Raw genomic sequence first — 26,472 nt, 5'->3', positions numbered from 1 at the left:
GCTCATTTTACTTAATGGAGACATTCCTTTATTTTTAAAAAGAAACAAAACTGCATTCAAAGTATTTTTCTTTTTTTCTTCAATTTGGCTTGTCTAAAAAAATCTTGAGTACTAAATATTACATTTTATGGATATTTTGTACGACAGACGAGTTTAAGACCTAATGTTTCTTGGAGAAATGTTATCATTAACATTAACTGTATCGACTAGTAGAATAAAATTGCGAGTTTTTATTTTTTGGAATTTTTAGTCGGTTCGAGTCCTGGGTGAGGCAAGCGAGTTTTAGAAAATCTTTGAATGCAGTTTTGTTTCTTTTTAAAAATAAAGGAATGTCTCCTTTAAGTAAAATGAGTCAGCTTAAGGATTTAAGGTAGTTTCCCTTCGGGGCCCGACTTATCTTTCCACACTGTATACCCCACACGTATGGGTTTGATGAAAAAAAAAATTTTTGAGTTTCAGTTCTAAGTATGGGGAACCCCCAAATTTTTTTTTATTTTTATTTTTGTGTGAAAATCTTAATGCGGTTCACAGAATACATCTACTTTTACCAAGTTTCAACAGTATAGTTCTTATAGTTTCGGAAAAAAGTAGCTGTGACATACGGACGGACAGACAGATGGACAGACATGACGAATCCATAAGGGTTCCGTTTTACACGCGCTACACGTACAGAACCCTAAAAAGTACCTACAATGGCTACAATAGTACCTACCTACAAATGAATTTAGTAATTTTCACCATACCAGCTTGTAAAGGTTCTCTTCATACTTAAAAGATGATAAGACGGTTGTTTTTTATTTACAATAGTGGCAGTAATCTCATGCATCCCTCGCAACGCTCCACATTCCAATTTTCGAATCGCTCGCTACGCTCGTGGTTCAATACAACAACTTTTCCCCCTTGTAAAACAAATAACTATTGTTTCTACATGTAATTTTTACACTCAATACACGCACCGTCGAAATGCCTGTTCAGACACTATAAGTGAACTATTTTTTAATCCGACAGTCTCAGATTTTTTAAGATTATCCCCACCATCCCGACAACGTAGGCCGATCCCTTTGTCACGCGGAAAACTGTATCTATCTCTGTCTCGCACGGAAAAAAATCAAGTGTTTTCAAACTCGCCGCATCGTTTTGCTTGAATTCTGCTATTTGGAAATACAACCTTTTGGACTTTGTCACATTGTACATTTTCCTTTTTCGAATTTGGCGAACATTGATCATTTTGAAGCCAAGCCCGCAAGCATTGTAATAATTGTATTGAGCAAGCGTCTTAAGATATAGCGAAAGCATTGGAATTTAGACTTTACTGCATTGTTATAGATATTTTTATCCAAACGCGACGGGTAAAATCATTGGTCGTTTAGTATCGAGAGGATGAGTGGAAAACTTGAAAGGTAGGAAAGCGGGAATGTGTCGGCTGAAGCGAAACAAGGCTTCAGTTGCACCGCGCACATGCTGGCGTGCGGACAGATTCAAAGGTCGGGTTTCACGTGAGATGGCGGGAACTTTACGATAAATTACTAACTTCTTACGTTGTACGCGTATTTTGTTGGACATTCCTAATCGAATACAGTTTTTATGACGTGTATTTTTAGTATTAAAAATAAGTATTTAACTTCAAATATTACTTTGTTATGAAGTGATTAAGAACTGATGAACACCTGTTTTGTATCAAGTACGTATTCATATTTAACTATATTCTAGAACTTTTAATTACTTATTACTTATCAAAGTTTTCCAATCATCCCTGTGTTTTGTCATGTTAAGTTTTGTGGCTTTTGGTTTTTATGAATTTTTTGGAATGTTTTGTTCGCTAAACAAAACAAATTCTATGCGTTCCTAGATTTTTTTATTAATTAGCCGTAAACTTATATTATTATATCATTTATATCATTATGTTAAATCGCGTAAATTTTTGATCTGGTATTCATACCCGAAAGGAACAAATTGGACTATACGTTAGTAAGTTTACGTTGTTCATCCGTTCATCTGTCTGCCAGCGTCAGCGAGTCGGAACTTTAAAAAATATACCTACAACTAAAATTTTCCGAGAGTGTGCCGTGTTTGTTATTAACAAAAAATATAATTTAAAATAATACCTAAATAGAGGAGCCCCATAGAAAATAGGTACGTGTTTTTTTGTGTCTTTAACACTTCATCACGCTTTATTTCATAACCCGTAATAAGTAAGCATTTGAAATTTTACAGAGAATGTGTTTTATTGCAGTTACAATGCAAAATTAAGGGATGGTCCCGTATAAAACAAAATATAAATGACCTATGTAGGTGGAAACTGTTATGATATGATATCCATAGAAAAGTATAGGTAATAGCTGTGATAGCTAACAGGTCGACTGCATGAAGTGAGATGATAAATACACGAGTTAGACCGTACTTACCTATTTTAATAAACACTCTTCTTCCTCCTGCCCTTATCCCACGTTATGTGGGGTCGGCACAACGTGTCTTTCTCTTCCATTCTCCTCTGTCTTGCGTCACCTCAGCACTCACTCATATCCACTTTCACACAAATCATCCATCGTTTTTTGGGTCTTCCATCCGCTTTCTGTCCATCAACCTTCATCCCTAACATTCTTTTGCCTACATGACATTCATCCCTCCTCATTACATGCCCATACCATGCTAACCTACTACTCCTCATCTTTTCCGTTACCGGTGCTACTTTCAAACTCCCTCTTATATACTCATTTTTAATCCAATCCTTTCTCGTCACTCCACACATCCATCTCAACATTCTCATTTCCGCTGCGTGCACTCTTCTTTCATCCGTCACTTTCGTCGCCCAGCATTATAATCCATACATAATAAACACTACGCAAGAAAATATAGGTATAACACAATTACAATCAGTGACAAGGGCAGACTGATACTAGTGACCAAAGAGTAAAGTAAGTATATAGTGATCTGTACCGGTACAAAAGAAGTCGCATGCCGGCTAGTCGACAACTAGCTGCATGAGCACTTTACAAATGTTCCTAAAATTGTAACAACTTTTCCAATAACTGCTTACTTGCAAATGATATTACCAAATTTTATTTGAAAAACAAATACAAATATAAGTTCAGATTTCAAGACAAAAATTAAGCAAGTGAGCAGTACTAAGTAAGTAAGTAGTTAGAGAAAATAAAAATCCAAAATGCTTAAAACTCTTTATATGACTAATTTTATATAATGTAAAACCAATAAAAAAAATTATATGACTATTTAAACGAACGACGAGAAATTTCCCGGACTTTACTTTTGATGTGATTCATCGATCTTTGCACGGAAACATCGGCTAACAATTTTGTGCATCTGACCCATTTTCGTTGAAAATCTGGCAATAAAGTGGCAGGTTGGAAAGTTTTTCGCAGTTTAGTTTTTATATTAGCCCAATATTTTTCTCTCCTTAGGCACTACCTCGACTGAATTCGCCTTATACAATTCCAAAGTTCCAGACGAATTATGGCAACTTGCTAAATCTGACCAAAACAATGTTGAGGAAGTGTGCTTCTTCATGAACGGTAACAGTCTCTATTTCAAGCATTCTGATATATAAATATCGGTGTTGTTTGTCCCGGTAGTGAAAAATCGTTAGCTCGTCATGCCGCACTGGCATATATATAGCTTGCCAAACAAGGTATTTCTTAGCAAATTGTTCTACTGGGTTAACCTTTTCCGATTCGTCGAGATTCAAAATGTCTCGAGACGAATAGTAGTAGTAGTAGTAGTAGGTTACTTAAGTCAGCCTTAACGTAGGTTCATCATCAATAATTATTAGGCATTTTTTTTCTCAATCAACAAGGTATACAATAACCTGGAACGTCTAACAGCACGATTATATTGATCCACAGTTCTCTTCGGAGCCTCTTGCTTTTTATTTGTTGTAATTCCGCAATCTTTTTGAATTTTTTGGTAATTTGTTTGACTTGTTCCTACTTTTTTCGCCACATCCCGGAAAGAGATACTCGGATTACTTATCAAATTAGCTTGCACACCTTTGATTGTAACTTAACATTAGATTTTCTGGTGGGTTGACCCTCACGCCACTTCCTATCCATAGTTTTCAATTTCAATTTCAATTTATTTATTTAAAAGACAACAATGGCCCATAATGGTTAGTAACAATTAAGATTAAAAACTAAGTGTTAGTGGAACAAAAACAGAAAGCGATTAAAACATACACAGACAGCAATAACTTAATCTATCACCTAGTAGCGGTTATGACACACTCGACATGCCGCATTATAGGTGAGTCATATCGGCCCGCTACAGTAGTCAGGATGGGGTTGGAGCTGGCACGCACTCTGCAGAGCAACGAGGCAACTCTCTTACGTACGTTACGTTTTATCTTGTAAGAATTTTTTAGGGTCCTTTGAACCGTCCTCCGTGTAGTTTGACAAGATTTTGCCAGATCTAAAGTTGATATATGAGGTTTTTTACTAAATTCTTGCAAAATTTATTCGCGAACATTATTTTCGTGTAACGCGTTTTTCATAGATAAAAAACAAATTAACGTTTTATGCTTGTCTAATATTTCACGAGCCTTCTAAATTTCATATTTGAAAAGAATATTCAATAAAACTTCGATGCAACAAGCTAGCGAAGTAAAATGGTAGGCGACAATTTAATAGTGTTCACCCTTTAATCATTAAAATACATAATTATGTTCAGTTTGCCTATAATGTCGTTGTTGTTTTTTTTTTAATTGATGAGATGAGGGGTAGGTAGCGGCTGAAACACTCACCTGTATATCGTAGTAGCTAGTTGTAGATGCTTATGTTATATGATTCTGCTTTAAGCCGATGATGAATAGGATGTACGCAGACTTACCTGGATATTCCTAGGATATATATTCTAGGATTCTAACTCAAAACAAGCTGCAACGCTAAATGGGTTATTAAGTGCGGCTTGGCTGATTGAAATTATTGCCCTCTAATAATCCACCTGGGTTTGGTATGTAATCTTAGTTCCGAAATGTACAGTAAGCTGCAGAGTTAAGTGAGTGTGTGTAAACAAATTTCTATGCAGGAGGGGGTCACTTAACTCTGCAGCTTACTGTACAACGACACATATACTCGTATTATTTCGTTTCTTTTACATTATCAAATTAAACTGGAAACCCTCATATTATTATTATAAAATGTGGAAATCTACGGACCAAGGAAAATAAGGGAATTGCGGGTAAATCTATTGATAATACTGTAATACAATAGTTCATTTAATCTATTTCTATTTTCATCACTTCTCTATTTATTTATTTTTCTCTATTTTATGAAAATTATTACTTTTTTTTACCGTTAACTTCGTTAGTTCGCCTTTGCAAACAACATCCCAATTCACAAAACAGTGCCGAAATAACAGCCTTAAAATTGAATAATAAAGCAACATGGCAACTAATCCAATCAGTAATTTATTATTCCCGAGCACATAACAGCGCGACCATATACTTGAACAAGTTACACTACAGAATTCCCCCCCCGGCATAATATTCGGACAAATGAAAATTCCGACCGATGCATTTGAAATGGCGGTGCGCGGCGGTTTTAATTCCCTTGGCTATTCCGAATCGGCGCATGTTTTTTCATTAAAACGCATTCAATACGACGACGAGCAAGCTTTGAAATAGCGAACCCTTTCAAAAATATTTCCATGACATTCCACTCGCGGTGCTTGCTCTGTTTATAGGTACATTCTTTGTGTCAGGCTTTTATGTCAACAAAATTTATGTTGCATCAAATAGTGGGTAATCCTGAGAGCTAGTTATTATAAAGCGCAGCAAACAGTTTCGTGTATTTTGATAAAGTGTTTTAATTCGCTATTAATAGCCTCGCATGCGTAACAACTGCCTAGCTTACAAGATTATCCGTGTACCTTGCTTTGTTTACCCTCTTTGTTTACTCGCCGCTTCGTATTACTGTTTTTGTTATTTATTGAAACATTTGAAACATGCGAGTCGTGCATGTAGTTGTCTTTTAATATACCCATACCATGCTTATCTAATTTTGTTATAGATTGTTACCAAATGAGTTACTTAAGTCACGATAATTTTAGGTACCTCTGTTTGAGTTTTGTTGGGTGAGGTGACAAGTAAGTATACTTGAATTCAACTCGATAAAAAAGTCATACCCATTGGCCATTCATTTGGTATGTCACAATACATATTTAATATAGTTTGCAAAACTTTTTTCTTCTAATTCTAGAACACAGTTCTAGAGATCCTGGTCTGCAAAATAAAATAGTAGTCAAAGAAGACGCATTTGTGATTTCTAACCGAATGCCTTTAACCTTAGAAGCATTTTGTCGCTATTTTAGGGTTTCTTAGTTGCTAAACACAGGCGGCCGTTGGGACACCCGCAGCCTTCACCTCCTTCTGAATCAGCTAACGACTACTTTGCGTGATTCAGAACTTTTTACGCTTATTTATACTCAAACAAACCCTTGATAGTAAAAAGTTGTAAGGGCGAGACATAATATCAATGCCCATAATTATTTTATGAATAATTATGGACAATAGGCCTCTAGTACTCGTTACGGAGTCCGTTGATTATTAATGAAGTTTTAGAGATCTGATAAAATTAATTGGGAAATTGAAGTATAATCCAACGAATAATATACTCGTAGTATCAATGACTTAATTGTAACTAATAACTAAATATTAATGTCTGTTTTTGTTGTGGTGGAATATAAAACATGTACATTGTACATATAGGTATATATGTTACCGTAAAAATCCGTATTTAGTGAAATCGAGTTTTCTGTAGTTAAAACTAGTTTTCTGTATCGCCTCAGTAAAAACGTTTTCACTAGTTGAAACTAGTTTTTCTTAAGGCGTCGGTGAAAATTAGAGTTTACTGGGATTTCTAGTTAAAACTAGTTTTCGCAAAGTGCCTTGGTGCCTTAGTTTAGAATAATTATAAAAACTAGTTTTCACCGAGGGGCTTTCCGAAAACTAGTTTCGACTGAAAAATCCCAGTTTAAACTAATTTTCACCGGGGCCTTACGAATAACTAGTTTTAACTAGTGAAAACGATACGATAACACTAAGACGAAAGGGAAAACTAGGTTCAACTAGAAAAAACGCGTTTTATTGTGATATGTATAATGTATTTCATAAAAAACCCGAAAACGAGTTATAAGCATAAAACTTTAGTTATTAACCTTCATGCTAAATAAACTTTGAGGTTAATGTAGGTTTATTTCACTAATGACCGCGACTTATGGGTCAAGCTAGAATAAAACTCATGAAAAAACTATGGTTATGTTCAGGGGTCGGACAAAAAGTGCGGATGACGTCAAACCACTTATAGGATGATTTCAAATAGTATTTTTGATTTTCATAAACAATTATCACTTATCATTTATCAACCTCTTTATTAAACGATATCGCCACTTGAAATGAGTAAGTACGTTTTTGACTGACACATTGTCAATCAGATGAACAATAAATTGACTTCGTTATTGTTTAGCTATTGTATCTTCACGATTATATTTAGCTAAAATGTATATTTACTAATGTATAAGAAAACGCTCTAAAATGTCATCTGTACTCGAATATTGTGGCAATTTTCCGTTTTTGGAGGTACGTGACAAACACGTATACTGCTCTTGCTGTAATCAAGATATACCAACGAAGAAATTTATTTTATTCACTACATCACCCTACCACCTGTATAACCTGTATTATTAATTCCATGGATTTATTTACGATTATTTTGTTACTTCATTAATACTACTTTGTTACTACATGTCACACGGAAGTTTAAATACAAACTCAAACATCATCCTGTGTGCAAGATTACGTCATTTTTACGTCATCGGCACTTTTTGTCCGACCCCTGGTTATGTTATACGTAATGTTTTGGTTATGTTATAAAAACCAGCCAAGTGTATGTCGATCCACGCATAATTTTGCACAGACACTCAAGTACCCATACCACGAGTCACTGACAGTGTCAACAACTCTACACTGACATATACGCCAACGTCTAACTCTGAGATACAACTAAGAACGGAACTCTGAGATGAAACAACGCAACCTAATTGTGTTAGGGGTTTTTATAATTGTCTCGATGAGTATTAGTTGTCTGTCGTAAGAAAAGTACAGTCAGCGATGAAAGCTTGTACCAAAAATGAAATTTTTGCCAAAAACTTATTTACTTACATTATTTTACGTTTTATCTCTACGATAAAATCAATAAATGGGTATTTGCTGTTGATGCTTCGAGTCAAAAGTAACCAATATTAACTTTAGACTTGGTATTTATAAGTAGGTAAATATTTTATTTTAGCTTAAATTGCACATACGCCTTTTTTAAAGGAATGGTAAATATGTATTTCTAGAGTAGGTATCTTCAATGCCTTTCCGAATATTTGTAAGGAAAATAGGAATATAACTTAAAAAAATATCTTGACTTGTTTCAGGTAAATGCAATGAAATGGAACGTAATAATTTCCCAACGATTCGGTAACCTAAGTTCAATAATAATGGAGAGACAAGAAGCAAGACACAATCACAAGCGTTCAAAATTATAGACTATTTCCAATGTCGGAACGGAAAGGGAAAATGCCATAGACATGTACGGTCTTCTCGGCGCGGCTGCAAACTCGGCATTGTTGCAGCTACTGTTATCAATTACAGGTACGTTCGTTCATTAAACAAGGTAAATTTTAAATCGTGAATAATACAATTGAAGGGATGTTTACAAAAACAACATAACTGACTACACTGGTTGACATCTGAAACGAAGTGTTCTTAAAAAAGTGTCAACCGCTCTAAGCAGTTATGTTGTTTTTGTAAACATCCCTTCAATTATTGTTTTTCAAAATACTGTCTCATTTCAAACATAGAGAAAATCATACTACCTTTGTCTTACGCTGGTACTGGCACCCAAAAGAAAAGGATGAGTATAGTTTTTTTTGTTCTTATTTACTGACAAATTGGTTTGACCAACTATAAGTCAATTAACGACAGTTACTGCGACTGACAGTTGTCTACATTGACTTTAGTATTTTTTATTTTTTATTTTACTAAAGTGTAATTTTGATGTAATTTGTTTATTATCCGTTATAATAAAATATTCTCTCAGAAGTATTACTTATTTTGGAATAATTATCAATTACATCTACTTAAAACGTGTTAGTTTGAGTTTTAGCCCTATGGTTAAATACATATGTGATAGACCAAGCCGAGTTTTGGTTATTAGACTTTTTTCAATATGATACTGATCTGTCAGTGTCAAAAGTGACGTTTTGTTTGAAAAAATGTGAGTTTTGACACTGATAGATCAGTATCATATTGGAAAACAGATCTAATAACTAAAATTTGATTTGCCTGTTAGACTCTAGTTTGGTCCTAGAAAAATATATCAACAATATTATTCGCAATTTAAAACACAGCCTGTATAATTAAATTTAGATAAGACTTGTAATATATACTATGTATTAGAATAGGTTTTTTTTTTGTAAACGATTAAAAACACATTTAAGCTGCCTTCATAGTTATACCCGATTCCTTACTTGCGAAGCAATAAACTTTGAGACTGGGCTTTATAAACAACATACTTACTATAAATGTACATACAACAATACAAATAGTAGAAAAACTCGCCAAATGTGAGTTAGACTTCTGGGAAAAAGTATTGGATAGTAATTATGTCATCACATAATTACTATCCAATACTTTTTCCCAGATATAGATAGTAGTTCTGAGATGGTTCCTTGCAAACGGCTCGCACTTGGCCGTTTTTCAATAGTTGAATGTGACTGATAATCGCATTTAACGCCGACGTTGCAGTTGACGTGCAGTCGGCGTGCAGCCCGTGTGTATCGGCCCTAGCAACAACAACTCGATTTTACTCTTACCTTTATTTTTACAAACTTTTATTTAGTTTCACCTGTCCCGTTGTCTGTCTGTAATCAAATCTTGCAAGTTAAATTTGATCCACTTCCCGGTTTCCGATTGAGCTGAAATTTTGCATGCATGTATCGGATGACAATGCAATATTATTATGACATAGAGCCGATCTGATGATCAAGACAGGAGGTGGCCATAGGAACTCTGACATGAAACAACGCAACCTAATTGTGTTGGGGGTTTTTAGAATTGTTTTGATGAGTATTAGTTGTCTGTCGTAAGAAAAGTACAGTCAGCGATAAAAGCTTGTACCAAAAATGTAATTTTTGCCAAAAACTTATTTAAATGGTCGGACGCAAATTCTTACAATGTTAGCAAACCAAATAAAGAAACGAAAGTAATTAGCGTTTTTTTTTTGTCGCAGCTTAGTCTCCTCCACCTGCCATGCGGTTAAGCTAAGTAAAATATTCCGCCATTAAATAAAAGCATGGTACTTCATGAGAGTTTCTTTTATTTTTTGCCATTTTTAGGGTTCCGTAGCCAAATGGCAAAAAACGGAACCCTTATAGATTCGTCATGTCTGTCTGTCTGTCTGTCTGTCCGTCTGTCCGTCTGTCTGTCCGTCCGTATGTCACAGCCACTTTTCTCCGAAACTATAAGAACTATACTGTTGAAACTTGGTAAGTAGATGTATTCTGTGAACCGCATTAAGATTTTCACACAAAAATAGAAAAAAAACAATAATTTTTTGGGGTTCCCCATACTTCGAACTGAAACTAAAAAAATTTTTTTTCATCAAACCCATACGTGTGGGGTATTTATGGATAGGTCTTCAAAAATGATATTGAGGTTTCTAATATCATTTTTTTCTAAACTGAATAGTTTGCGCGAGAGACACTTCCAAAGTGGTAAAATGTGTGTGTGTGTGTCCCCCCCCCCCCCCTGTAACTTCTAAAATAAGAGAATGATAAAACTAAAAAAAATATACGATGTACATTACCATGTAAACTTCCACCGAAAATTGGTTTGAACGAGATCTAGTAAGTAGTTTTTTTTAATACGTCATAAATCGCCTAAATACGGAACCCTTCATGGGCGAGTCCGACTCGCACTTGGCCGCTTTTTATATATTGTGACCTTTTTTGCCACTTTTGTGTTATTTCTAGTCAGGATCACGAGCCCTTTTCATCCTTATAGGAGAAAAAAAAACATTAAAAATTGAAATAAACTAAAATTTCCAATCATTTTTAAAACTTTCCTTTTTGTTACGGCCATACAAAGTAACACAATAGGAAAAAACTCAGGGGCATTTTTTATTCCATGAGGATCGAAAAAGCTCGTGATTCTGAGTAGAAATAACACAAAAGTGGCAAATAAGGTCACAATATACAAAAATTGAAAAAAATATAATAAAAAAGCGGCCAAGTGCGAGTCGGACTCGCCCATGAAGGGTTCCGTATTTAGGCGATTTATGACGTATTAAAAAAAAACTACTTGCTAGATCTCGTTCAAACCAATTTTCGGTGGAAGTTTACATGGTAATGTACATCATATATTTTTTTTAGTTTTATCATTCTCTTATTTTAGAAGTTAGGGGGGGGGGGGGGGGGGGACACACATTTTACCACTTTGGAAGTGTCTCTCGCGCAAACTATTCAGTTTAGAAAAAAATGATATTAGAAACCTCAATATCATTTTTGAAGACCTATCCATAGATACCCCACACGTATGGGTTTGATGAAAAAAAAAATTTTGAGTTTCAGTTTGAAGTATGGGGAACCTCAAAAATTTATTGTTTTTTTTCTATTTTTGTGTGAAAATCTTAATGCGGTTCACAGAATACATCTACTTACCAAGTTTCAACAGTATAGTTCTTATAGTTTCGGAGAAAAGTGGCTGTGACATACGGACGGGCAGACAGACGGACAGACAGACAGACAGACAGACAGACAGACATGACGAATCTATAAGGGTTCCGTTTTTTGCCATTTGGCTACGGAACCCTAAAAAGCGACGCTCTCATGAGAATATTAAAACTTAAAAAGAATATTCATGGACGAACCCGAGGATGATATATATTACCTACTAAATACTTTTACAGTTTTATTAAAGTCTGTCTAAAAGTAAGTCTAAAGTATAGATATCTATCCAAAAACAAGCAACAACGGTTACATTCCGGGAGTGCCGATAGAAGTGAAAACTCACCTCACTATGTTACCGACGCCCGGTAACACGATACATACGTTTAGCGGAGGTATTCTATTTATTTATTATACTTAATAAAAAGAAAACTCACTCACTTTTCTCACTTTTAGTTTAATGTATGACATATATTTTGGTTAATAGATCAATCATTAAATTACTAATAGGTATATTATTAAGTTAATGTTTTTCAACACCGTAGAATGATTGAACTGTATCTGATTTGAGGTTGGTATACTGCTTTGTTGGTAGCTCTTGCCGTAGCACACACCTAAACAAAAATTGTCTCCTGTTCTTGAAAAGGAAATACAAAAGATATAAACTTAATTACTGGTTATCGATCAAAACCATTCCCGAGGTATTTGTCTCAATGATATTGTTAACTTTCCTTTTTAATTATACCTATTTTAAACAAATATGTTTATATCGAGTCTGGAAGAGGTTAAGTTACTAAGAATAAGGGCTTAATGATAATTAAATTCAATTAAATTCATTTATTAATTCTTGTGACTTGCCTTTTCCCAATTTCTTGGTAACTTTCCTCGACATTTTTATTTCAGTTATTTTTATCTTTTCCAAGAATTCATATTGCGATTATTATCACGTCTTTTTCACTTATTATTGTGTAAAAAAAATAGGTAATAGTTGACGAAGTGAGCAAAGACAGCCGTCAGGTTGCGGTCCGGATCCGGAAGCAGCTGTGTCGCTTGCGTGCTGTTTGCCAATTTATCACTAAGCTGATTATATATAGGCGTTCCCCTGACGTGCTTTATGACCTGTTTGCTCTCCGCGTCTCTCCTTTATTTACACGCCTTTTAAATCGAAAACAATAGATATTTATCGTATATTACATTACATAGGTGTCGCGTGCATAAATGCGTATACCATCGCTATAAATGCGCATACTCAGTAGCGAAGCATCATGACACTCCTTTTACCTGCACCAAAGTTTTCCTGATTTTGTTATTTGTATTGCTCTCTAGATAAAAATACGCCTCTGATGGCTATACTGAAGCCATCCTAAAATTAATTCTATTGAATAGAAAAGCTGTTCTATGGAAAGTCCGATCTTTCAATACAATAATTCGTTAATGTGCACCTGTCGTTATGCCATAGAGAGGGACAAACGACGATCATCAGAGCATTGCATTTTGCGTTAAGTAAATAAATAAATTGAATTGAATTGAATTTCTCAAATAATTTGTACATTTCGATCACATCTTAAGATTTCTATAAAAATTGGTATGCTGGTAAAGTAGGTACATGAAGCTGAACAATTTCCACCATATTTCCCAAAATGTCCAAGAAAGTTTGTATGAAACATTCCTTTTTTGTTACCAAATGTGTAAGGAAATCTGATCAACTGATTAACTTAGCAGACATTTATGAATAACGCCGTTATCTTCTCGTATTACGTACCTCTTACGGTTCACTGAAAATTAATCCCAAAAGAACAGAAAACAAATGCAGGCAAATTACAGGCCTAGTTACTGCACACAGTCGTTGCAAAATAGAAATATAAATTCCAACAAATTGCATTAAAGTAAACACGAGTACAAAAGGCGCCGCAAATGGCATTTTCAGATCTAGGTTGCATGGGAGCAGGTGGCCGAGCCTTAAGCCTGCCGGGCCACCAAATCCTTATACGACTTTAATTTAACTTTGCTCCAGAGGGTTCCACATTACACCATATTTTAGTTCACAGTAATTCATTTTTTGCTAGAGAATAAAATATTTAATTTACTTTTGCAACTACGAGTATGATACCTGTTTTAAATATTTTATAGACATCCACTATCGGTGAGCGCTTTCAAAGTCGATATGACAAAAGTGCACAAAAAATAAATGCGAAAAGCACCAAACTAAATATTTGATCACTTTACCCGGAAAATTTCTATCATATTGAATTAATGTTTCAGTCTAAAAACTAAAACTAAAAATGATTTAATCGTCAAAATCGAGGCTATGGATTCGATGCTACGGCAGTGGGGCGACACTCCTTTCGGGCATTCTCAGCTCCGTTCCGCTTATAATTGCTCCGAGCAATTATTAGGGTTGACACAACTTGGCGTCCCTTTGCGTGCACGGCCACATAAGATAATGACTTGAATTTTGACAAACTTAAATAGCAGAAAGGGATAGTGCCATACATTAGAAAGGGACAGCATGATTCTTCCCTGAATCGCTGTCAAACTTCGGTTTTGTAGTGTCTTCGAAAGTGTCATTTCTGTACGGTAGTACTATTATTTATTCTGTAACTACAGTCGATCACACGTCATAATACTTAATAATACATGTACCCGCTAGCTAAAAGTTGTCCCTTTGTTCAACTTTGCCGCAGACTAGTAAACCCAGTGTTAACTGAAGTAAAATACTTTTGAACTTTCTACATATGAAAGTTTCAAGTACGTACACATGTGTTTTGAGTAGGTATTTGATTTTCATTTCAATATTATGCGAGTGTAACATAGATAGCACATACAATGTAACACAGTACAACATTACTCCTTAAGTGTTGCACACCTCAATTAATAAAGACAGAGCATGATCTTTTTAAAGTAGATGTAAATGTTAGGTAATTTTATCCGTTTTTATTAAACAAAATAATTCTACCAACGCCAGCCACGCGTAGGTAATTAAAATTAAACACGTACAGTTTGCAGAAACCCTAAGCTAACTCTGCTAGCTTGCTTGAGAGTATATAAAATTATAACTCTAACTAAATACCTGCTCAAGTGCTCATTTACGCTCGATAAACAAAGGTAAAGTGTCATTTAATGGAACTTGCTAACTATGTAAACAAACCGCCATACTGAAATTGTCTCTGAATGTCAATTTACTAGTGACTTTTGTTTACATAGTTAGTATGTTCCATAGAATGACACTTTAGTATAAAACGTATTAAAAATGTGGAATAAAGATGTTCATATAATTTTAGTTATTATTTAAAAAAATTATCGGAGCCCGTATACCATGAGTAACTGACAGTGTCAAAACTGACATTTACGCTATCGAGAACGTAATTTACTTTCTATACATCTCGTTTGCACAAATATGCGAGTACGAGCGAGATGTAGGTATAGAAAGTAAATTACGTGTTCGACGGCGTTTATGTCAGTGCCAAACTGGGCTAGAACCGCGAAAATCGAAATTCGCAAATATCGGGCATTTTTCTCTGTCACTCTAATTAGACCTTCATTGGAGTAAAAGAGAAAGATCCCCGCAATTTGCGAATTTTGGTTTTCGCGGTAGCCGCTCTGATGGTAGCCGTACTAGTTAGTTACAATTCTGTTACAAAACTGAGTCCTGCATTTCACCTTAAAATCGAGTTCTACGTTCCGACATTACTACTCGTAGATAAAATAACGAGTACATAGTTTAGGTACCTAACCTTCCTCATTTCGCCCGAGATAACACAGACAACGAAATATGGTTGTGGCTTATGAAACGGTATTCTCGCAGCGGTACGTTGATGCACTTCACTTACGTATTCAAACGGGGCCTTCAGCGGCATTCCAATCGCAAAAATTTGTTCTGTGACTTTTAATTAATTTGAGGTGAAGTAGGTTCACGGCAGATATTCGTAGCAAGATAGCTCGGTTTTTTTGCCTAAAAATTTAATTTTTTTTTCATACCTCCTATTTTATATTCAATATTTTAATACCTGTAGGTGTGCGCTCAGATTTTTTTCTACACTTATAAAATAATTTAGCAAAATTACAAGGTCTGCGCATAATATTTATCTCAGTGCGACTCGCTCGCGCTTGTGTATTGATGCGTGTGATGAGTGATGTCAAATCAATGTAGATGTGATATTGTTAGAGGGTTTCGAATGCCGCTCCTTATTCCCGTAGGTTTTATATATTAAAATGATATCCAGAACGTTGTGTGAGCCTGTTTTAGAGTGCAGCTGCATTTGTACGAGTGTGATGGACTAACACTGACAGACCTACTTCAATAATTAATAATCACAGGCCGTATTTTCTATAGTACGTTATATAGAGGTATATAAAATACATGTACAACAAGCCAATTACAGAACTCCCATTATCATCATCATCATCATCAGAAATCATAATTCTATCGACATCGAGTAAGATTCACTGGTCCCCGCACTTTTTGAATGCCAAACCAATGATAATGTAGGTACCGCCTGTATCATGAGTATTAAAAAAAATGATAACTTACGTTTATACATGTCGTTTAAAATTTATTTTAAGGGTGATTCGAATTAACATCAATTTAATCCTCTATTTTTCTTATTCGCCTGCTAATCTTGCTCGTACTTAAGCATAAGTAATAATTAACACAGTTAAAGTTCTTAGCTTAGAATTTTAATGAAATTAAAACAAAGGAGCGACCGTAATGTAAAATATTTCGAAAAGGTTTTAACTAAAAAAAGCCGTTAACCTCCTGACCTGACCTTTACTGCTAGCTAAAATCCTCTTTATGTTTAGAAATACAGATTTCATTGAAATACTTTAAGTAAATGACGTTTAAGTTTAAGTATCAATTAATCACGGAAGAAAGAAAGAGCGCGCCGCGCTCTTCAATTAATCAATCAATATTTTATTTGTCATAATACGGTTAACATGGGATCTTAATCTAGTTAATAGTACATGCGTATTCAACCTGCATGCAGGTGTACAAATATACGCATGTAAGTGGTAAATAAGTTAGAGACTTGCCCGACAGGAATACTAGCACGACCTCTTAAAAGGTTTTTTTCTACTCGTCGACTGCAATGCTTGAATTAAGACTTCGTATACCAAAGAGAAATCGCATACTTTTTTCACTATGGGACCCCAACTCAATTATAATATTTATTTAGATACAGTTTAGTCAACTATAATATTAATTTCGATACCGTTTAGTCAACTATAATATTCATTTCGATACAGTTTAGTCAACTATAATGAAATTGACCAATCGAAAGCGCGGAGCAAGTACCAGAGGGTCTACCGCGAACCACGTTCGATGTGTTGCCTCCTTGTCACACTTACGTACGAATTTACAAGTGTGACAGAGAGGCAACGCGTCGAACGTGGTTCGCGGTAGGCCTTCAGGGCCTTATGAGTTACGAGAAGGTGTCGTTGACCAACCGGCCGGGGGCGCGGGGCGCGGGGGCCGGGTCGCGTACGAGTATGAAGGTAACGCGGCTGCTCGCGCATCTTAGCTGTATACTTTTGTTTTTTTTTTACCTACATATATGATTCTTCTACTAGTTTTAAGTTTTTTTTTTGTTGACTCGTAGAAAAAGTATTGTATACAATAGTGATATAATTCTCAGCAGTGTTGCCTAAACACGGTACTCGACTGAAAAGCTCTCCATTATATCACGATTGTATAAAATATTTTTGGATATCGTATTCGCGGCCTTCTATGCAAATATCGATATCGCTATTGCATTCTGAAGCTAGTCTACAACGGCGATCTTCGTAACGGAGTTCCTTCGGTTATTGAAATATGACTAACAAGATGCTAACGGGCTATTGATTTAGACGGGTGGCCAGCGGGAACTTTCGAACACCGCTTCTCCATACTAATGTAGCCCCTATTTTCCTCTCTAGATATGTACATTATGGAAAATATTATTACATACATAATTCCATGTATATACCATAGCTGTACCTTCGTTTGACTTTTGTTCGATTTTAAACTGCAAAAATTAAACAATAAAAAAATCAAACGATGGGGGATAGCTGTAGTTTAGTAGCACTAAATAATTGTAAGCGCGACAATATGCGATTTGTGCGTTTTTAGATTGCTGTGTGGATTAGTTTAGGAATTGTAAAGTCAAGTACAAAAACATATTATTCATTTATTTATGGTCACCAAACCTACGTTTTTCAACGTCTGAAAGTCCAATATTTCAATTATAAGAAGCCTCAAGTAACGTTAGTTTCTTATTAACTTAAATAAAAGATAAATTTCATTTTAGTATAAAAGTATACATCTCAAACGTCACATCACATCCAGTTAGCGAATAGCTTTGGGACTAGAAGACTTTAAGATAAATTTTAAAGTTAGTCTGCTCACAAATCCCTAAGGCATCTGTTTATAGGATAGGGGTATTTATCGCTGAAACACAACATAAAATCTTTCAAAATGCATGAATTATTAAAAATTAAGTAATATTGGTAATATATTATTAATATATATTTAATTCAAGCAACATGGCTCATAAGGCTGGGAAACATAAAAATAAATATATAAATTACAGGGTTCTATTAAAAATAATTTGTATAGATATATGAAATAAAACAATTTATATGCTTATAATGATGTATTTTAAATACAATAGGTACATTAGATACTTATGTACATCCCTACGTATCGAACTCTTTCGCGTTCGGTCAACGTTACGGTAGACTAAGGACAAAATAGAAAATTCTATCCGGTGATGAGCAATGATGATAAACTACCCACGAATACAATAGGTAATTACAAGAATTAAGACTTATTTAGTACACAATGGCTGGGTTATTATAAAGTCGAACTTTTGACAGTAAGTAAATGTAAAGTACAAAGTTGGTGCTTGCTGGAAAACTGGATAGATATTAAAATTACCCGCACCAGCAACGCTTTTGTTGGCGCGACCGACGACAAGCAAGCTTGCACATGCCACGCAAAGAACTTCCAATGCACCGTGAAATTGCCTATTTTCCACGTGAATTTTATTTATTTATGTCATACACCGATAACAGTTTCGCTCGGCCCGTCGCGGCTCATTGCGTCGGAAAATCTCTTCCATAAAGCAAATGCATTCGAAATGTAATTTTAATATACTATTATTTTCATTTTGAATCGATCATTTCTATTTATCTCTAACTACTTTTTGTAATGATGTTTAAAGTATTTTGCAAATTTATATAACATTTTAACTTTAAAACATTTGTGAACTTTGCATGAAAAATTCACAAAGAGTACAATGTCCCGCAAGCAGTGCATCCTGTTACAATTTGTACGAGCGCACTGTCCTGAAATTAGAATCATATCACATGGAACTTAAAGTCGTATTTAGATCGCAAATACATGCAAAGATATATACTGTATATCATTTGGTTCATTCAAAACGGAAACTGATTCATTTCCGATGCATGGTTGAAGCTCTTTGTGGGATCGTTGGGAGCGAATTGCTCATTTTCAACGTTTTATTCCGATATCAATACCTTTCGGTATTTAGGAATACCTCTGTGGTAACCTGTGGTGGTGGTGGGTTATTAAGCATCGACTAATTATGAAAAAACTGTTTCGTTTCCATATTTAATGCAGTCTGTTTTTCTTACCAATTCGCATTTAATTAAAATTAATATTTTCCTCGAGTAATTAAACAGCGAAAATAATTTTACATGTAGTAATAAATAGGGACTTCATATTGTGTCTGTTATCAACTCACCCATTTTGCTACAACATAGCTAATTGACGTCGTATTTGCTCTGAACGCTTCCGCGCTTACTGCAGAAACTTTGCGATATGATAGATTAGATTAGAGTTGGAATTTGAATTTTACAAATTTGTTAATTATTGCTTTGATTATAATTTGTGAGCAGATCAGCAATATCAAATCAGAGAACTATTAAAGTAACATACATAACTATAGTATATAAATTATGTATCCTATATACAGAATCTTGGTCATGTCTTCTATAGGTAGAAAGTTCATTGAACCATAAATAGCTAAGTAAATTTAAATCAATACACTAACAGTTTTCTCGCGAGACGTTCCGCTTATGGAACGCTGGCTCCAGACTCGGCAGAGTTAAGGCAGACGCTGACTGGCATATCCCAGGCGGGCACTTGGCTCTTTCACGTTCCAATCGCGTTCGCGAAAGGCAACAATGCATAAACATTTCAATTTGTTTCCATGTGTTTTGGGTAAAGTTAAAGGATAAAATATCTTACATCATTTTGATTTAATAAAACATTAAAACATGGAATACAGGCATAGCTTAAGTAAATTGTACTACTTACGCCGGTAAGGGCGGGCAATCTCAAGTGACAGCCGGGGCACGCTAATATGACCAAAGAATGCACTCGAGCAAGCCATATAATCGGTTATCAGTAGGCAGCCCATCGACACCCCATACTATGATAACTTAGGAACGTACTTGTTACCAACGTTGAGGCATAGTAAATAATCTTATCGAATTAAAATGACTCCTGTTGCATTTTGGTAACACATACCATACTTGCTTTCAAACATAGACGTATTATACCTACTTTTCTTTAGGTTGGTATGATCGGTAAAACGTCTACCGTCATTCTAAATTGTCGTGAAAGCGGTTATGTTACGTGTTTATTTTTGTGTTTAGACCAAATAACTTTAGCTTTTAGTTAAATGGGGGGCAAATCTTTAAGAAAATGTGAAGTTTGTGGGGTCAGGCGTGTAAGGAAACTTACTTCTGATATATTTTTAGCAAGATTTCCCCTTGATTCAAACAGGTCGGTAAACTGATGTTTTTGTGCGATATTTTCATTTTGAGTCGTTACTAGATACTAATTTAATTAGTTTGGAGTAGTTTTTATCGTTTACAATCCTTGATTAAAACGAAAACATTCTGTGAATAGATTCTTCTTGTAAAAAACTAGGTAACCTAAGACACGAATAGTGTGCGAACAACTTATCGATAATCCCTTTATTTCAGATATCGACTATGGGTAAAGGTAACAGGTAATGAGGATTTGGAATATTTACCTATACAAAGGCTGAATGAAACTCCAACCTCTGAATATCTACAAGTGAATGAGCCTGACAGTTTTTTCCCTTTGTGGGAAGTTGGAGTTCACAGCCTTCACAGGCAAGACTCAGTGTTTGCAGGAGTGCTCTAAAAGTAGATTGTAGCTTTAGTTACGTTCATAAGCGTATTGTAATATGCCTACGTAAATATAAAACTATTTGTATCTTATCTTTATTATGTAAAATAAAATTATTTTTATATTTTGCATTTATTTTATTAATCCACCTGATTTTCAATATTTACTTTTACAGTAGTACAGTACAACAGCACGTATCGCACATTTATCGATATCGATAAACAGTAGGTACCGGAAGTGTCGAGCCCTAGCGTTGTTTTTTTTGTGTTGGCAGTATTGACATGTATTTGGTGTGTTGGCACAATGTACGTTCTTAATTCGGTTTAAGGCTTGTTCGAGAGTGCCGACTCTTAAAACGTAGTGATTTAATACTCTTTGTCAGTAGGTAGGTAGGTACTTATTTATAGTAATTTATACTAGGTTGGTAATCACATTTGTAAGATGTGTAGATAAATAAGTAAGTGAAGATCGAGTTCAGCATTAGCTAATTATAGAGACTGACCCAGAAGATTCAAACCACCACTAAGCGATTTTTTATATTTGATATAGTTTGAGTAGATAACGTCAGCATCACGACACGTATAACGGCAGCATAACAACAGCATTGCCATACTAGGCAAAGGGATGAAATATTCATAATAGACGATTTCACGTGTTACCAGAAAGTCGAGCATCTTTATAGACCATTCAGCTACGCAAACCTAGTACTCGTACCAACGCGAGTACAAAAATATCTAGTATGTATAAATACGTCGATGAGGAATATTTCAAATACATGAAAGCGTATTGCCGAAGGCCGGAGTTTGTTGAGTAGCATTAAAAGATTAAAAGTCGACAGTTCGTTCAAGCTGTATCGAATGCGAACGGGAAACGATCCCGGAGCGCGACATATATTTGCGATGCAGGCGGCGCGTCCGTGGCCAACTTCGCCTAGCGAATGCAAAAATTTAAATTAAAATCATAAATCAACCGTGTATCGAGTAAGTTTCGAGATCGGTGTATGTTTCGAATGCAGGCTTTTGCGTGTATTTTCATAGTTGTTGTGTTTGTGTATTTTGTAAGTTATGGGAAAAACTATCTCGTATGGATCGGTAATGTTCACTAATATAGAACTACTGCAGCGGCATTCAGAATTAAAAATATATTTGTGATTAAATATTGCTGTTACTCCTCGCTATAATTGTGGAGTTCTTACCAATAAAATAACATGAGAAAAATGTAGATATTGGACACTGCCTTTGTTTTGTTTTTCACTAGGCCACAAAATAATTTTCATACAGGATTGACATGCTCCACTCCGACCCGAATGAAATTACAGAGTTTCAATTCGATTGGCAACGCGATGAAGTATTGTTCCAAATGCCGGTGTATTGCACCATGTATTTCCAAGCCATATTATATAACATGGATGCTTGTCAATTTCAATAAAAAAAAACAACAGGTTGCACTCCGGGAGTGCCGACAGAAGTGAAAACTCAATGACTAGTCCAAAATTTCTGCAACACTATGTATAAATGACCCATCCTCCTTTCTATTGAAAAACTTTAGTTCCGAAATTGCTGGTCAGTGAGATTGTTTAAAATTCGAAATTCAAATTTGTAGCGTTTATTGTTTAAAATTCGAATAGAAATTGTAAAGTTACCTTGCAGACCTCGCATCTAAATATATTTATTTGGTCATGATATTTTGAGTTTTATTCACCAGTAGTTCACTTTTATTAGCGATTTCATCAAGATGTAGCTTTATTGAATTATATTTGAGTGATATAAAGTTAGAATGTAACTGTGAGATCCTCGTATTTCAGCCCGTACCTTTTTCATGTAATGTCATTGAGTTTTTCTTTATTGATTTAAATGCCATCTAAATGAGTGGCCATCTAAATCTTACGGTCACGTGATCGCCTTACGCTGTCTCGAGTTTATAATTTTTTCCCCACCTTAAAAATTGCCCAGCGCCGCTAAAGAAGTTTTCACTTCAATAACAATTTTTACCTTTAACACGTTGCTGACGGACTCTGCCCTAATAAACTTTAATGCATATACAGACATATCGTGCACACATCGCACACATGCCTTACTCTAGCGTATCCGCCCTGTGACTATTAGGGTAACATTATATTTCTGATACATACACATTTACATTATATTTTTGCTACGGGTTGGCGGTAAGAATAAATGAAACTGTAGTTTTTAAAATAACGAACTAAATTTATTCTCCCTTAACTTCCGCCGCAAGCACACGAATACGTCGTAGGGTAGGGTACGTTCTAGGCCGGTACTGATTTTGCTCCGAGGACAGTTCCACCACGCAAGTACTCCCCTGAAGCTGCCGGAGCCACTGCGGGTTGGGAGACGGAGACGGACGAGCTGAGGGACGTCAGCTGGGGCCGCTCAGGAACTGCCGGACCGGTCTTCTCGGCTACGGTTCTAGCCGTAACTAGGCTCCCTGGAATTTATTTCCATTGTGTGAAGAAAAGTTCTTAATATGTCTCCGCTGACTGTACCCGGCACGGCAAGAAACAAAGCGAGAAGCAGTACTGCGTGATGATGATGGTGAAAGTTTGGTGATGTGCGGAATGGTACAGTCAGACGGAGTTTACACTTTGCACTGATGTTAAATTTAAAATAACAAGTTATAAAACAAAACTGAGTATAGGATCTAACGGTCAAATTTTGAATTTAATAATTACTGGAAATTAAATTAACGTATAGACTTTAAAGAAACACAATTTAGCAATTAAACAAGATGTAATAAGAGTGAAATGTATGCAAGAGTACTTGAATTAAGTGGCAAGCAAAATCACACAAAGAAGTAGCATAGCGAAATAGCCGTTACAAATAACATTTAAATCTACCTGCTTGGAATAAGCATAAGAAATGTTCAACACTTACCCAAAGGGGATTTTAAACACTAAAAATGATTCCATTTGCACTAAACGAGTACAGTAACGGAATGAATAAATACAATCGAACATATTAATTCTCGCCGGGCACGACAGACGTCGCTGCGCGAAGGCAAGCGAGCGTGCGCCGGCGACGAAAGCTAGATCTGTCCTGACACATCGAATCGCGCGCGGGCCCGCGCGGAGAGAGGGTCCGCGGGACGGGAACGCCGCTAGCCGGTTTACTTCGAACAAAAGAGTGTTGCACGAAGTACAGTGAGTCTCAATTAAAAGGAACAGTTTTGTAAAAATAATATTAAAGTGTTATAAGTTATTTATAAATCTAATTTAATTTTATAAATGTAACCTAGGTTACGTAACGTATCTACGTTACACCGCAGCTGCACTACTGGTATTGAATGCGTCGCTGTTACTGTCAATTTCCATAGTAAAATGAACAGTAGTGCAGCTGCAGTTGGAAATGGACTGTCACCTTTATCCGGCGCGCATCTTCCCGCTCAGCAGCCCCATCATCCTCGGTACTAAACTGGCTGAAAATTAGGTAGGTAAGCTGATGGTAATCTAGTTCTATAGACTCTCCGCCACAGATGGCTAGGTATAAAATACCTAGGTACCTAAAAATATGTATTGCTACCTACTAAACATATTTTTACTAGTTAAATTATTCGACTTTGGAGGATTACTTCTCGGTTATCATGATTGACAATTGGCCTAATCTAGTATAAATAAATTGATAACTTCAACAATATTAAGTAAAGTAGGTACATTTTAATAAAATTTAAAACGTTACAATAATACCTAATTGGTAATATTATAAATAATTGGTGTAAAGGATAGGTAGGCAGTTTACACGAGTCGGAGTATTTTTGAATAATTTGCTTTTAAATATTACGAGTATAATAATCTTAATTAAGATAACTCCAGGAAGCTGAAATTAGAAATTTTAATCTTCTGGAAATCCTTCCGTAAGCCGAGACCGTTTTAATCTTAAAATTTTCAGTTTTTAGTATTTTATAGGTAAGGATTTGCATAAAACTATGCCAAGATGTCATACTGATAGAATTTTAAAAATGCCTCTTTTAATATTGTAGTCAAATGTTGTTTTTTAAAACGATATTACAAAGATAAATTTTATGTTCGTGTAGGTTTAAAAAACACATGTACTACAGATATTTTGGCTTTTAGAACTAATAAGATTTCCACGTGATCAAAGTCGCAGGCAACAGCTAGTTTAAAGTACAACATAAAATTAGTTCATAGCAATATCATAACTTTCAGTGACGTTGAAAATCTACCAACGATCAAAATAGTTCCTAAAATAGGTCTAACAGGTACCTAAACCTGAAATTAATACTTAGGTAGGTACCCTAAATGTTTCTTATCATAGTAGTAGCGAATGCAATCCCATCCTAGTCTATACGGTCAATAGTTCAACCCACGTGCTACATGCTAGGAGGGATATTGCCGGGGTCGGTATGAATCATAGATTAGGAATCCTCTAGACGGAGTTTAGAGCAATTATTTCATGAAACCGACGCTGCCAAAAATACTGGGGTGCGGGAGACGAGGTGAGCGAGTCCCGTGCCGTGATTGGTCCGTTCAAAGACACGGATGTCACACAAAGACACTGACTCTAAAATGGAGTAAAACTACCGTAGGTATATTTGTGGCAGAGGGGGTAGGGCTACTATGCTCAGTCTAGAGGATGTCTCGTCTGTGGTATGAATTAAAGGCGTCTATCTATAGCAGGGCGGACTCGCAATAGTACTGAAATTGTTTTAGGGTCCACATATATGCGCACGAAATTTCTGTACATGGATCAATGTGTGTGTACGAGCGTCTTCACTTTGTCTGATCCGATATCAGATGTCGGATACGACTACAAAGAAATAAAAATTTAAAAAGTTTAAATGTTTATTGTCAAAAAGATAACTTTAGAAAACAAGAAAGAAGGACTTGATGACTTAAGGCACACTCTAGTAAATACTTGCTTTTGTCCAAGGATCATCCGATGTTCGATATGAAAGACAACAATTGCAGCTCATGGACGTTTAAATCTTAATTTAAGGCGTATCTGTAATGACTCTAATGTGGCTGAAAGACACAGTCTTTACCCTATCTTCTTCTTATTCTAGTTTACACTAAAACGTTACTTGCTGCCTAAACAATAATATACAGGGTGACATTTAAGTCGTGATCAGTAATATGTTTTTCTAACTCGATAAACAACGAGCAATTTAATGCCCCTACTCTTACTAAAATCAGATAAGATTTTTTTATTTTTTGTTCATTTTTTTTCATTTATTTTAGTAAATTGAATCGCCTCTTTGAATCGGAACTGTCATTGGCATAAATTTTGTCATTTGTCCCAGTTAGAAATAAGATTTACTTAATTTTTCATTTGAAATATCTTACTAAGCTGTTTAAATACCACATTGCCACTTGTAAAAGTAAAATAAATGACAAAAAATAAACAAAAAAATAAAAAAGAAGGGGCATTAAATTGCTCGTTGTTTATGGAGTTAGAAAAACATATTACTGATCACGACATAAATGTCACCCTGTATATGTACTTTTATGAGAACGCAGGCGCAAGATATTTAATTAGACGCATAATTGTGATACCAATCGTGTGTTCTCCGTTTTGATTGTTCAACACCATTGACGCTAAAAAAAATGATACCCAGTT

The 26,472-nt window shown here is 35.4% G+C and overlaps 1 protein-coding gene across 1 annotated transcript in view; it reads left to right on the top strand.

Annotated features, from left to right (window-relative positions):
- Positions 1-1,207: 1,207 nt before the first annotated feature.
- The window catches only part of LOC134662799 (carbonic anhydrase-related protein 10-like), a 43,465-nt gene continuing 18,200 nt past the window's right edge, over positions 1,208-26,472 (top strand). The window contains exons 1-2 of the mRNA XM_063519104.1: positions 1,208-1,681; positions 8,431-8,647. Of these exons, the coding sequence (XP_063375174.1) occupies positions 8,584-8,647 (64 nt within the window). The 5' untranslated portion in view covers positions 1,208-1,681; positions 8,431-8,583. The remainder of the gene's footprint in view (positions 1,682-8,430; positions 8,648-26,472) is intronic.

This window comes from Cydia amplana, chromosome 3 (assembly GCF_948474715.1).
Source record: "Cydia amplana chromosome 3, ilCydAmpl1.1, whole genome shotgun sequence".
Lineage (NCBI taxonomy): Eukaryota > Metazoa > Arthropoda > Insecta > Lepidoptera > Tortricidae > Cydia > Cydia amplana.
This window is presented reverse-complemented; position numbering and strand designations above follow the sequence as displayed.